At 41.2% G+C, this 12,519-nt stretch overlaps 1 protein-coding gene across 1 annotated transcript in view; it reads left to right on the forward strand.

Moving 5' to 3' along the window:
- Window positions 1-12,519, forward strand: part of dpp6b (dipeptidyl-peptidase 6b) — a 58,249-nt gene that overhangs the window by 25,463 nt on the left and 20,267 nt on the right. Inside the window, exon 2 of the mRNA XM_070918404.1 lies at window positions 9,699-9,813. Within this exon, the coding sequence (XP_070774505.1) occupies window positions 9,699-9,813 (115 nt within the window). The remainder of the gene's footprint in view (window positions 1-9,698; window positions 9,814-12,519) is intronic.

A 12,519-nucleotide genomic window follows, 5' to 3' on the forward strand; every position in this document is an offset into this window, starting at 1 on the left:
GCTTGATTTCCATTTGAGCATTTTTATCACTGTTTCTGATTTGCTTTTTTTAATTCCCTGTCTAGAAATGCTTCAGTGCTGCAGTCTGAATGTATGCACCAACAAGACACAACTTCTAAACTTCTGCCTAAATATTTAATGAACTCCTGTTGTTGTAACCTCAGCCCACAGGTGAAGCATCTATACCATAACAAGCCTGTGTGGTGTCCTGTTTTCATGAACAAATTGACTTGGTGGAAACAGCTTCATGGTTTTTGGTTTGGTTTCAGGGACATGATTTATATAAATATTTTGGTTCCGAAACAAAGATAAAAGTTTGCACAGCCAAAAGAAGAAAGAGAGGCAGAAGAGAGAGGAGAGTGGGTGTTAATAGCTTCTGTATTGTTCTGTCAACTCATTGAGTTTAAATTGTGCTCTGGATGAGGCCACAGGGAACACTGTGAAGTGATGTAACGGCGGGTAGACACACGATTCCACTTCTGGGTTTACATAACTGAGCTTCTGGCAGTGATATCATAATTTAGGTTGAAAGGTGCTTCACAGAAATAAATTCTGGTTTGCTCGTGTGTGTGAGAACACCTTGGCAATAAATCTAGTTGCGTAACAGTTGTTGATTGTTGAGTATTTGGCTCTTACAGTGCGAGAAAAAAAGGTCTATGTCATTCGTTGAGGTGAAGGCTCGCCACTATACATAATTGTTGTAGGATAGAATTAGGTGGGAAAGGTTTTGCAGCTTTAAGAACCTCACCTGCGTTTTACTGTTCCTTGTCTCCTTGTGCATCTCCCCAAATATTTTGTGTTTGGAATGCAGTCAGCACCTATGAATATTTTAACTGTAAAGTGTTCATTTTTTTGCGTCCTATTCATACATTTATGAAAGCGAGAGTGCGGAGTTGACAGCAGTACAGCAGATCCTTCACCGTGTTCAGATCAGGAAAAAAAAAAGTGGGGGATCACAAGCTCTTTTGAAGGTTGAGAGGAAATCAGATGTCAGACTTGAAGAAGGGGAAGCTCACAGAGGGTGAAATGCACATATGCTCTTCTGCACACAGTTATTAGTATGCACATGCAGCCATTATTTCACCTCTGTCAATGAAAAGGAAGAATGCATCTTTATTTGCTCCAAGTGTTTTTCATACGTGATCGTACAACCATTTTCTGTTGGATGGGGAGCTCGGAAAATATACTCCTCCATCACTACTGACGCCGTAGCTCCAACGATGATCTTGCTTGTTGGTAATATCAGTTTCAAATGCGAATGCCAGCCTGTGCGTCTACTCTTTAATGATGCAGAGACTGAGGCAGAGAGACGAAGAAGACTTCATAGCACAGGAAGTTCCATGCAGCTAAGGAGCACATCTGAGATTTGAACTCTAGCCCTCTGGACTGCAACATCACTGCTGCTGACAGAGGAGGTTTTATTGTTGGGCAATGTGTTGCACTTCTTTATCCAGCGTGAATCTGAAAATACAAGTGGATAAATTCAAGCTATCTTATCTTCTTCTCCATTTAAAAATGCTGCTGTCTTCATTAGGACAGCCATTGCAGGCTCATGAAATACACCTCCATATTCTTTATCTGATCTTTATCTCTTTGGCGGAGCTCCGCTGCAAACAGCCCTCACATTGTTGCTGATCGTGAGGCTTTAAAGGCAAACAGAAGCTGCCACCCCACAATGTTTTTGTTACTCAGCTTATACTCAGTTTGCTGTTTATGATGGTATCTTCTCCATTACTGTACTCGCCGCTTTTAAACTTCAGGTCATTGTCTTGTTCAAGGTAGCAGCCACTTTTACTGTATCCCATTTCCAGCAGCAAGGTAGTCGCACTGTCATTTAAAACAGAAGTACCCATCCAGAGCGAGGGGATCAAAGGTGACTCATGCGGTATAAAAAATACCCAAAAGACCAAAAATTCTGCTGTTTTATTTTTCATCATCATACTAGATCCATTTGGTCAGTACATAATTATTCTGGAAGGGTAATAGGACCTCTTATCTTTCCTTTAACTCAAAATGAATTTAATTTTTAATAAAAAAAAAAAAAAAAACAGAAAGAAGGAAAAAAAACAGTGAGGGTTGCTTCCAACCGATCCATTCTTGAGTGATTCCACTTCAGTCATGTTGTTTTGCGGTACAGTTCTTCTGATGATTAAAAGATACTGTGCCAGTTTTATGCATATCCTCTGAGAAAACACTTCTTTTGCTCATTCTTGCCTGGAGTTAACACTGCCTCATTTTTACCTTTCTCATCTCCCTCCCATTTTCACATACTCAGTACGACATGTTATTGATGGATTGTGTTATGGATCTATTCCCGCAGATCCTCACTTTTAATCTCAGAAGCATACGTGGGAATATATATATATTTATTCTACAAAGATTCCTATCTGTTTTGTGGATTCGAACAATTAACTTCAGGAAGAGTCACCCAGGAAATCGACACACTTTCAATTATGGAAACACACTAAGCCTCTCCATAGTTACTTTTCAGCAAATATACTAAGCCACTTTGCCATGGTTTCCTTTGTTGGGATAACATTACAGATGAAAATGTGGAGTTGCCAAATCAGTTCAGGCTGCAAATGTGAAACAAAGACAATATTCAAGAAAACTGTAATTTGCTTTGTTAGAACAGTGTAAGCATGTTTGATTTTTACGCCACTCAGTCTCCTGGTGTTATTGTTGATGCCAGTGACTCAATGATGACTTAGAAAGTGAGATTTCAAGCTTCTCTTGTTAGAGAAACTCTTCATCCATCAACCCCACCTGCTGCTGCATGTTGGAAGATGTTGGAGGACAGTACTTCTGCACAAATGAGCAACAGGCTTTGAAAAACATTTTGTTCTCATGTTGAAAACAACAGAGTAGTGTTAATATGTAATTATTTTGCATAGTGCTATGTGATCATGAAACTAGTTGTTTTTGTTGTCTCTGCTATAATTGCTCAATTATTTCTATCTATTCTGAAAAAGTGAATATTTTAATGTCAAGCAGATCTTTTCGCTGCGATGTGGGAGGCTCTATCTTTTCAGCAGCTTTTACTGTGCTATTAGCTCGATCCTGATTATGTAAGTTCTTGTATACACAGTATGTGTGTGTTTCTGTATGTTTTGTTGATCACCTGACTTTTTCATCCAGCCCCATTGTCAGGGCCACATTTTTAACTTGTCCTGTACTTTGTTTTATGACCAAATACCCGCAAAACTAGAGACACTCCCACCAGCCTCAGCTGTACTTTGTGTTTAGTGCTAATTAGCAAATGTTAGCATGACAACACACTCAGCTAAAATGGCCAACATGGTAAACATTATACCTGCCTAATATCAGCGTGTTAACATTGTCATTGTGAGCATGTTAGCATGCTGACGTTAGCATTAAAGCACAGCTGCTCCGCGGTGCAGCCTCACAGAGCTGATAGCACGTCGGTAGACTCTGAGTCTTATTACATGAATCTTAACCTACTCTTGGCTTTGGCACTGCTGTTTGCTGTTGTATATATGTTGACCTGGACGTTGTTGTATATGTTAATGTAAGTCATACTAAAAGACGTCCAGCTACATGCGAGAAATTGACTCACACACGCACACTCTTTGCAGACATAGGGGTAGATCCCTTGGAGCGCCTCCCACTCCAGTCTGGTAATGTATCCGTCCAACAATAAGGCGAGTGCGGCACTTACACTATTTTTAAATGAGACATGCTGACTGGGTGTAATTTAATTGAAACATTGTCAACATACAGAATACCGTAGCTGACTGGAAGAATTTAAGTGTCGGAGCCATGGAAGAGAAAAAGCATCTCATCCCATATTGAATAATTTATTCCCAGGTGAAATCAGATAATGGCATGAAAGGCAGGTCTAAATCATTTAATATTATTTTGACTTGTTGTGAAAGAACAACACAATGCACTTGTCTTCTTCTCACTTACCTCACCAATATATCAATGGTGCCACTAGTAATACTACTGCAACCACGACTGCTACCAGCACCACCACCAATACCAGCACCACCACTACTACTGAAACTACTACTGCCTAAATATAAATAAATAAAAACTACTACTATTCATTCAAAAAAGTACAACGTTTAAAGGAAGTATATGTTTAACGCTGCACTAATCAGTAATGTTATATTCACTATGGGTCAAATGTGTAGTGTGAAAGGAGTGAGGAACCCACAGAGAATTATTATCCGATCCTCCAGATTTCTTCAGCTCTCGTTTGAGCGTCTTTCAGCTCATTGGCTCTGACTTCACTGTTGTAGTTCACACTCACTGCTCTCATTAACCTTATTTTTCCAGCAGTGGCGCATAGCTGTTTCCAGTGAAAAACAGTCTGATAAACCTTCTGTTAAAGAGTTGATGGAGACCAAAAACAGAGCTAGAAGGAGAGCTGAGTGTGTAATTGTTTGCTAACATGTTCATCATATCAACGGTATTAAGTCATAATATGTCAGGGTTGAGTTTTCAGCTTGTTCTGTGGCCAAATAATCAATTAACGCTGCTTTAAAGAATTCAAACTTTAGATTTCCATACAATTAATTAAAATGGCGCTGGAGCTGGAGTCCATCTGCTAACACCAAGAATTTGCTAAATTTGGATTAGGATTGTTGTTGTGTGATTGTCTTTCTATATTGCAGAGTTGCTCACAACCAGACGGAGCTCTGCAGAAAGATTTTATACATGCTTCGCTACTTGTTAGCTATCGATGATACAGAAAGACTTTTTTTGCGGTATTACTTACAGGTAATGATAATGTTCCATAGCTCTTTCATTCCTCTTCTGTACAGGACATCACTGGAGTCAAAGACGGGCTGTAACGTAACTTTATGTAACGTTATTCTCAATTTATTTACACATTACGTGAGCAACAGCAACTAAACTCTATCTCTGCTCTTCTTCTACACTTTTTCCATTGTCTTCAATGACTCTGCTACAGCAAACGACTGTTACACAGCGTTCATGCCACAATATTATGTCCCATTTACCATCTCACAGTACTTTTCCCCTGTCGATCTATGTGATTTGCTTTACAGTACACTCCACAGAGTCTGTAGAGGTGGCTCGATTCATGTCCTTAATTCACAATGTTGTGCTTCCCTCTGCTTATCAGAGGTGATCTCTCGTCAACAAATATGTCCGCAGGTTACAATATCTCATCTAAACAACATTTAGTTTTCTTTGTCTCGCCTCAGTTGAGTGTGACCTGTACACTCCACATTTTCCGATGTGGACAAAGACAGGCTGGACAGACAGAGACAGGATGATGCCCTACTATCCACGAACCAAAAGCCAGCTGGCATGAATTCTTAATCCCACTCATGAATGCCCATGATTTATTGATGCTGTTTCAGAGGAAAAGTTTACCCCCATGTCCAAGGACTACCGCTTCACTCTGTAGTTTGACTGTTCTCAGGCAGCGACTACATTACAGTGGAGTGATATATCGTGTGTCAAGTGTCCGGTGTCTTCAGACAGCTGAAGTTTGCTTCCGTTTCAAATGTCTATATTCCCTCGTGTCATATTTGAGTGTCCTGAGTTAATTTCGTGAGCCCCGCGGGCACATTTCCCCACATGACACTCAGCAGTAATATTAGTCCCCACTGTACTGTAGAGCAGCCAGCACCATCTTCACTGTAAATCTGGCTCAAATGACTATCTCGGTTCCCTTGGAAACCAGGTGCTCAGAGATCAGGAAAGATCCATTTCACACTTCAGCAGCAAGCAGAGAGACAAAGAGACGGTTAGACAAAGGGAAAGTGGGAGGGAGAGAGGATTAGAGACAGAGAGAGAGAGAGAGAGAGTGGGGGGGGGGTAAAGGAAGCTTGACCTTAAAAGATGCTTCGTTCTTATAACCCCTTTGTCTCAAAATAGAATGAAAATAGTAAAATATGGATTGAGAAAAATGTGTTGCTCCCCTCATGGGATTTTCTGCCCTTTAGAGTCGTCAGTGGCGAAATGCGCAGGGTTTGTTTAGATATGGTGTCTGCAGAGAGGAGGGTGAAAATGGCTCCGGTTCTCATTTATTGATGCAGCTTTTATTGTTATCAGCTGTAAGGCATGCATGCCTGCTCTTCACACAGACTAACAGGAGGAGATGGCTTAATGCAGACAGCCAGTAATATCCCACCATGTCTGAAATGGCTGGCAAAGGTCAAGATCTCCTTTCGCGCACAGACGCACTTCCGCCTCGTTAAGAGCTCTACAGAAAAGTAAAGCACATGGGGAAACGCTCAAGTTTACAGATGCACAGTTTGTTATACTCTTAAACACGTTGAGCATCGGGGAAATCAAAAGTTAGATCCTCTATGTCTCTTTAGGGTTTTAATTTACTGGAAACAATGGAGGTGTTGATGATTTTCATATATTTTATGTGAGCGAATTCAGTCTGAGTTTGGAGCTTCATTTGTGGTTGAGTAGGTGGATGAAACGCTCCACATTTCACACAGGGATAAAGCAGTTTGCAGGGATAAAGCAATCAGAGGCAAGACACTTAACAGTGGATTGTATGAGAGAGCAACGCTGTTTTAAAATATATGCTATGTTAGAGTTTTAAATACATGGCTTCAGCATGAGAGCAGGTTTGTTGTCTTTGACAAGAAAAAACAATAAATAGATTAAGTAATAAAAAGAAGCATCTACCTAAATCAGGGTACTTTGCTAGTTGTATAAGAAGGTTGAACCAGTGGAGCTTCCTGGTATGTACTGATATTGATGTGGTATTGACACAGCAGCTTCATTTTCAAACTCACATGAAGCTTATGGTCTACATGAAGATGATCAAAACCAGCCTGAAAGGGTGCTTTATGATGGTCTTTCAGGATTGAACTTGATAAAGACGATAAAATACACGCACAGACGCACACAGTTATTCTGCTTAATGAGTACTTTCACTTTTTGTACTTTAACTACATTTTAATTTACAATTTTGAATGCAGGACTTTTACTTGTATCAGAGTATTTCCACACTGTTGTGTTGGTACTTTTACTTAAGTAAAAGATCTAGAAGAGTACTTCTTACATCATACTTCTTGCATTCAGAATAAGTGGATCTTCTGGTTGAATTTCATGTGTTCAGTTCAACCATCTCTATATGCCCCTAATGGGCGTTTCAAACAGTCTGATTCAGCGGTGAAAGGGTCGATGAAGAATGTAATCTGCAGCTGTTTTGGATGTAGAACATGGAAACTAGTCTCTTGGAGATTAAGCAGTGTTACCTACAGGACACATTCCCACCTACATGTAGAACTGTGTTCTCTTGGGTGGAAACGTGTCACACCAGACACCAAAACTCAAATTCAGTGTGCTATTTTTCATTAAAAAAAATCTTGCATATCATGGCTTCAAGGCCCAACACTCAAACTCCTGATGCTTGGTTTATAATGTTGTACTCTGGCTTTGGGTAATTGAGTGGGTGGCTTAAATAGCAGCGACGGCCGTCCTGACGGCTCTGTTGACCACCGCTTAGCTTGTCACGGAAAGTACAATAAACATCGATCACAACTTCCTCAAGTCGGTGTTATGTATCTAGGAATATTGACAGTGAAGGTTAATGGTCGTATCCATTTCAACTGGATGCTGTTTTATTGAGGATTTCACAGTGAAAAAGGCAAACGTCCAACAGTATTTGATCGTCTATTGATTTGAATTGTGGAAAAGCTCTCTGACCACTGATTGAATAATTGGGTGTCTGTTTACAGAAATGCCAAGCACTGGAGGGAAGCTGCCGCTGCTCGTCAAGACGTCTGCATCCTACATTTCCTCGGCCTGAATTAGCCCACAGGGCCTGTGGGAGATGTATTTAAGATTCGAAAAGTAGGCTGTCTGAAATAATTTTACCTTGTGCCTCTTGTGCTCCAGTACAATGAGCGTGCTGAATTTGTCACGGGTGGGGGAAAAAAGATAACTGGAACTAAATATTTACTCACATGCCTCCCAGGCTGGCATCAAAGTGTCTGGAAATATTCTGCTGAGAGACACTTCCTCTGTTATGTGGCGTAGATCCAGCTGTCACATTTATAGATCTGTGCCTCTCCGTCAGGTACGGGCTACACTGAACTGGATACTGGACTGGGCGGCATTTAGATCACCTGCCTGCGCTAAACGGTTTGCCATTTTCTGTGCAGATGTACGGAAAAACAAGCAAAGAGGATGCAGAAACAAGACCGTTATCTGCATGCCTGTCAAAGCATCTCATTGTTTTATTTCTTGCTCGGTCAGAGATCTGAAGTGATTGTTGATATCAAAGGCAACTTCCACAGCATGTCTTTCCTATTAGAGTATGATAACATGGGGACATTAATATCTTATGAATCCAGTCCATACACCTTATCGCGAAAACCCTTACCTCTGCAGCAATAAATCAGCTTATTGATGTGCCTGCTGTTTTTCTATGTGTACTCACTGCCTTCAGTATTGATTTGCTTTGCTGTGAGACAAACTGTGCAGAGACAGGAGGTGCACAGGCAGTGGAAATGCACACACAGGTACACTTTAAAAGATTTAAATGGAGAGTAACTTGCAATGCAGCAACTGAAAGTCTTTAAAAACATTAAAAAAAAAGCATCATCTCTTCCCAAGAGTTGAGCCGTCTGTTTCACTCTCACGTGTATGCACACCCCTCATTAACTTGTGGATGGCTCACTGAGCTGCTGCATACTGTATAACCACTCACACACACACACTGTAGGCAGACCAGGTCTAATTGGTAACAAGGATATCATCAGTTGGACTGATACGGGTGGCTGGAGCGGCTCACTTTCCTCCCCGACTGTGACCAGAGAGATTAATGTGCACATGTGTGTGTCTGTCTGTCGGAGACCATTAATTATTAGACAGGACTGACACCTGGCAGAAACCCTGACTTCTGACCCTAACCCTTCAACCCTCTGGATGGAGATTTCATTCAATGATGGTGTTTCAGCGTAGCCTAATGTGTCCTGAAAATAACAATATATGACACGTGTGGCTTGTTGCTTTGTAATGGACGCCGTATGTCAAGATGTGGATGACAGTGTGTGTTTGTGCAAGGCCCACCAGTTAAATTAGACAGTAAAACTCCCCAAAAAAGGGCTTCAAAAAAGTTTAATATCTGTGTGCTGGAATATCGGGTTGTCTTCAGAGGCCACCTGATTGCTGCCTCCCGCAGTCCTGCAGTTAAAATGTTTTGTGCGTCCTGTGGATTTGTGCAGTATATGTGTTTCCAATCGCACTGATTAGCCATACACCATCTGCTGGGCTGTGTGAGGAGAGCAGCTCATTATCCTGCCTGTTGTGTCCGCGTTGAAGCCGTAGCTGCACTCCAGCTATCAGGCAAAGCTGCAGGGACTCTTCGTATGCGAGCAGCGGGGAGCAGCTGGAGGATGTAGCGTTACTGCTCACAAGTGGCTGAGTTGTCAGCATCTGTCTGACAGAGAATGAGCTGTCCTCTGGCCAATCTCCAGCTCCAGCTGTGACAGTACAACATGCATCTGTCTTATGTATGATACGATCAAAACACTGTGGATCCATTTTGAAATAAAACTCACCATCTGAAGGTCGGCGTTCTTCTGTATTACAGTCCTGTGGAGGCGATTCATTTGATCTGTTATCTAAATGCTTAAAGGGTGATATTTTTTGCCTGTTTTTGTGTGTGTGTGTGTGTGTGTGTGTGTGTGTGTGCGCTTCAAACTAATGTAATGTGTAATATTGTTTTTCAGGACCTGGTGGGCAGTGCTCCGCCGCAGAGGAACTGGAAAGGAATAGCCATCGCCCTGCTGGTCATCCTCATCATCTGTTCCCTGATTGTCACCTCCGTCATCCTGCTGACCCCTCGTATGTGCAGTACACACACACACACACATTCACATAAACATATGCTATCATTTAGAGAGTGCCTTCTTCCAATCCATTATTTATTAGTAAAAAATGCTGTTCATACTGGACAATTTTGCACCACGCGATTTACGTCAAATGTGCACGTTCAGTCTCAGTGCAGGAAGTTTTTATTGGCCGTAACCATCATCTTTCCCTAACCTTAACAAAGTGTTTTTGTTGTGTAAACCCTAACTATACCTTAACCATAGAATATGTGCCACAACAACATCCTTTCCCTTACCTTAACTATACTGTAGTTGGTATGTGTAGATATCGGGGAAAGCAAGAAAATAATGTTAACATTGGCTGTAAAACATATTGTCATTGAACATAAGCTAGGGTTTTGAAAAATCACCCCAAATCATCCAAATCCTTGTCTGGCAATAAGGGTGGCAGAATATAGACAAATTATAGACAATCGTGGGATACAGTGTGCAAAAGTTTGCATTTTAGATTCATGGGAAAATAGCTGAAATGCTCGAAAATGCCCTATTTTGCAATCAAAAAAATCTGGATCATCACCAAATATTAGTTTAGTTTTTTAGTACATTACCTGTACATGTGTTCTGCACGTAACTTCAAATTTAAACTACAAAACATTTTACACCTCATATGAAACTCAGAGACCACATTCCTCTGCCAAGGCTGCACAATCCTCTCAACCTGTTTTTTTAATAGAAATCTGTGTCTGGATGTGCATCAAAACACACGAAGCGCTTAGTGCAGGCACTGGATACAATGTGCCAGGTGCATGAACTGTATTCACTCACACACACACACACACACACACACACACACACACTTGCATTTACACACACCTGTCCAGGCTGTTCACTGCCTCAGTATACACATATTCTACACATAGCTTTGACTTTAAATTGGGAACAGCAAAACCTTTTACACACCTCAGAAACCACATTCCAAGAGGTTTGTCATTTGCGTCTGGATCTGCAACAAAGTGCAAATAGTGCTAGACAATCATGGGATACAATTTGACAAATGTTGCATATTAGAAAATAGTTGCATGAGAAAATTGCTAAAAGTTTTAAAAGTTTAAACCACACTAAGAAATCATTTTAAAAAAAGACCTCCTGGATCCTCACCAAATAGGATTCAGTGTTTCTTGGACCATGGCCTAACGTTCCACCAAATTTCATTGAAATCTGTCAAGTTTTTGAAATAGTCTGCTAACAAACAAACTGGATATAAAACATGATTTCCTTGGCGGAGCAACAACAGGCACACACTCACAGCCTGTTCAGCTGTTCTCTGCCTCTGTATACATGTTCTGTACTACAGTCCTCTCGATTGATTATTTTAACACTGGAAAATGTGTCTGGATCTGGATGTGCACCACAATGCACATAGTGTGTGAAAATCACTGGATACAGATGTTGCAGATGTTGCAGATGTTGCATATGAAATTCATGAGAAATGGCTGAGAAATGTTGAAAATGCCCTTTTTCACAATCTCAAACTACTGGATCCTCATTAAATATGACTCATTGTTCCTAATGGGCCGTGACCTAATATTAAACCAAATTCCACTGAAATTTGTTAAGATTTTTAAATGACCTGCTAATAAACTAACAAAGGCCAACAACCTATACAGAGTATTCACACACACACACACACGCACACACCTGTTTAGGTGTTTACTGCCTCAGTTTATACATATTCTACACACAGGTCAGGCTTTAAATTCAGTATTGCAACAACAACTCAGATGAAACCTCTTTCTTTCTCCTCTTCTGCTTTTTTTCCTGCTGCACAGGCAGCTATTTTAATTTGATAACCTTGTTTCAGAGGGGCAAGGTTTTACAGATGACATGGTTTCTCGGGCTGGTGATTGTGTACCGGTTTTACACAGAGGCGGGCGGGGTCATCTTCTCACTAGGTAATGGGCCTTTTAATGTGTAATGCCATTCAGGCCTGTTTAATGGAGATGATTATGCGGTAATAGCTCCAGCCATTTGTCAGATTGGCACAGCATCAGAGACACCATTTGCCTCATGTTGGAAATTTGTTTTCCCCCCTCTCTCTGCAGCTTCTTGCCAGACAAGAGAATTTCTCAGATTTTTCAAGTCAATAAACACTTAAAATGTCTGACATGGTATTTAGACACTCAGATCTCAGCACTCAGTCACAACGTGAAGCCTGCTGAAGAATCTGTCGACCTACTGTTGTGTACAGTAACACTGGGCTGTCAACCAGCTTGACAACTTGTGTCTACCGGTTGTTTCCTGAGTGAATGTGTGGCAGACGACAGTTAAAGGGCTCACCCACACTTTCTCACATCCACACTAAATCGCTTGTGTCCCCCTGTTGTCGGCTCCACCTGCAGTTCAGCTGTCAGTTGCAGATCTCATTTTGAGTTTAGGGGATGGAGGGAGTCGTGCTGAAAAAACAAAGCAGGCAGATGTGAACTGATGCTCTCAGATCAATAGTGCAATACCGGGGGCCGCTTTCTTGTTTGTACCTTGTTCTAAATTGCTCTACCTACAGTGGGGGATAGTTGTTGGAGGTGCTGTCTCCAGAGGTAGAAGAGGAGTATAATATAGTGAGATGGTGACAGTCTCTGGTATGAGACTGCAGCCCCCTGAGCGAAGCAACATTCTGACGAAAAGGTCAAAAGATTTTCCTCAGTTTTTTCTCCAGAGCAGT

This window comes from Enoplosus armatus, chromosome 14, assembly GCF_043641665.1.
Source record: "Enoplosus armatus isolate fEnoArm2 chromosome 14, fEnoArm2.hap1, whole genome shotgun sequence".
Classification (NCBI taxonomy): domain Eukaryota; kingdom Metazoa; phylum Chordata; class Actinopteri; order Centrarchiformes; family Enoplosidae; genus Enoplosus; species Enoplosus armatus.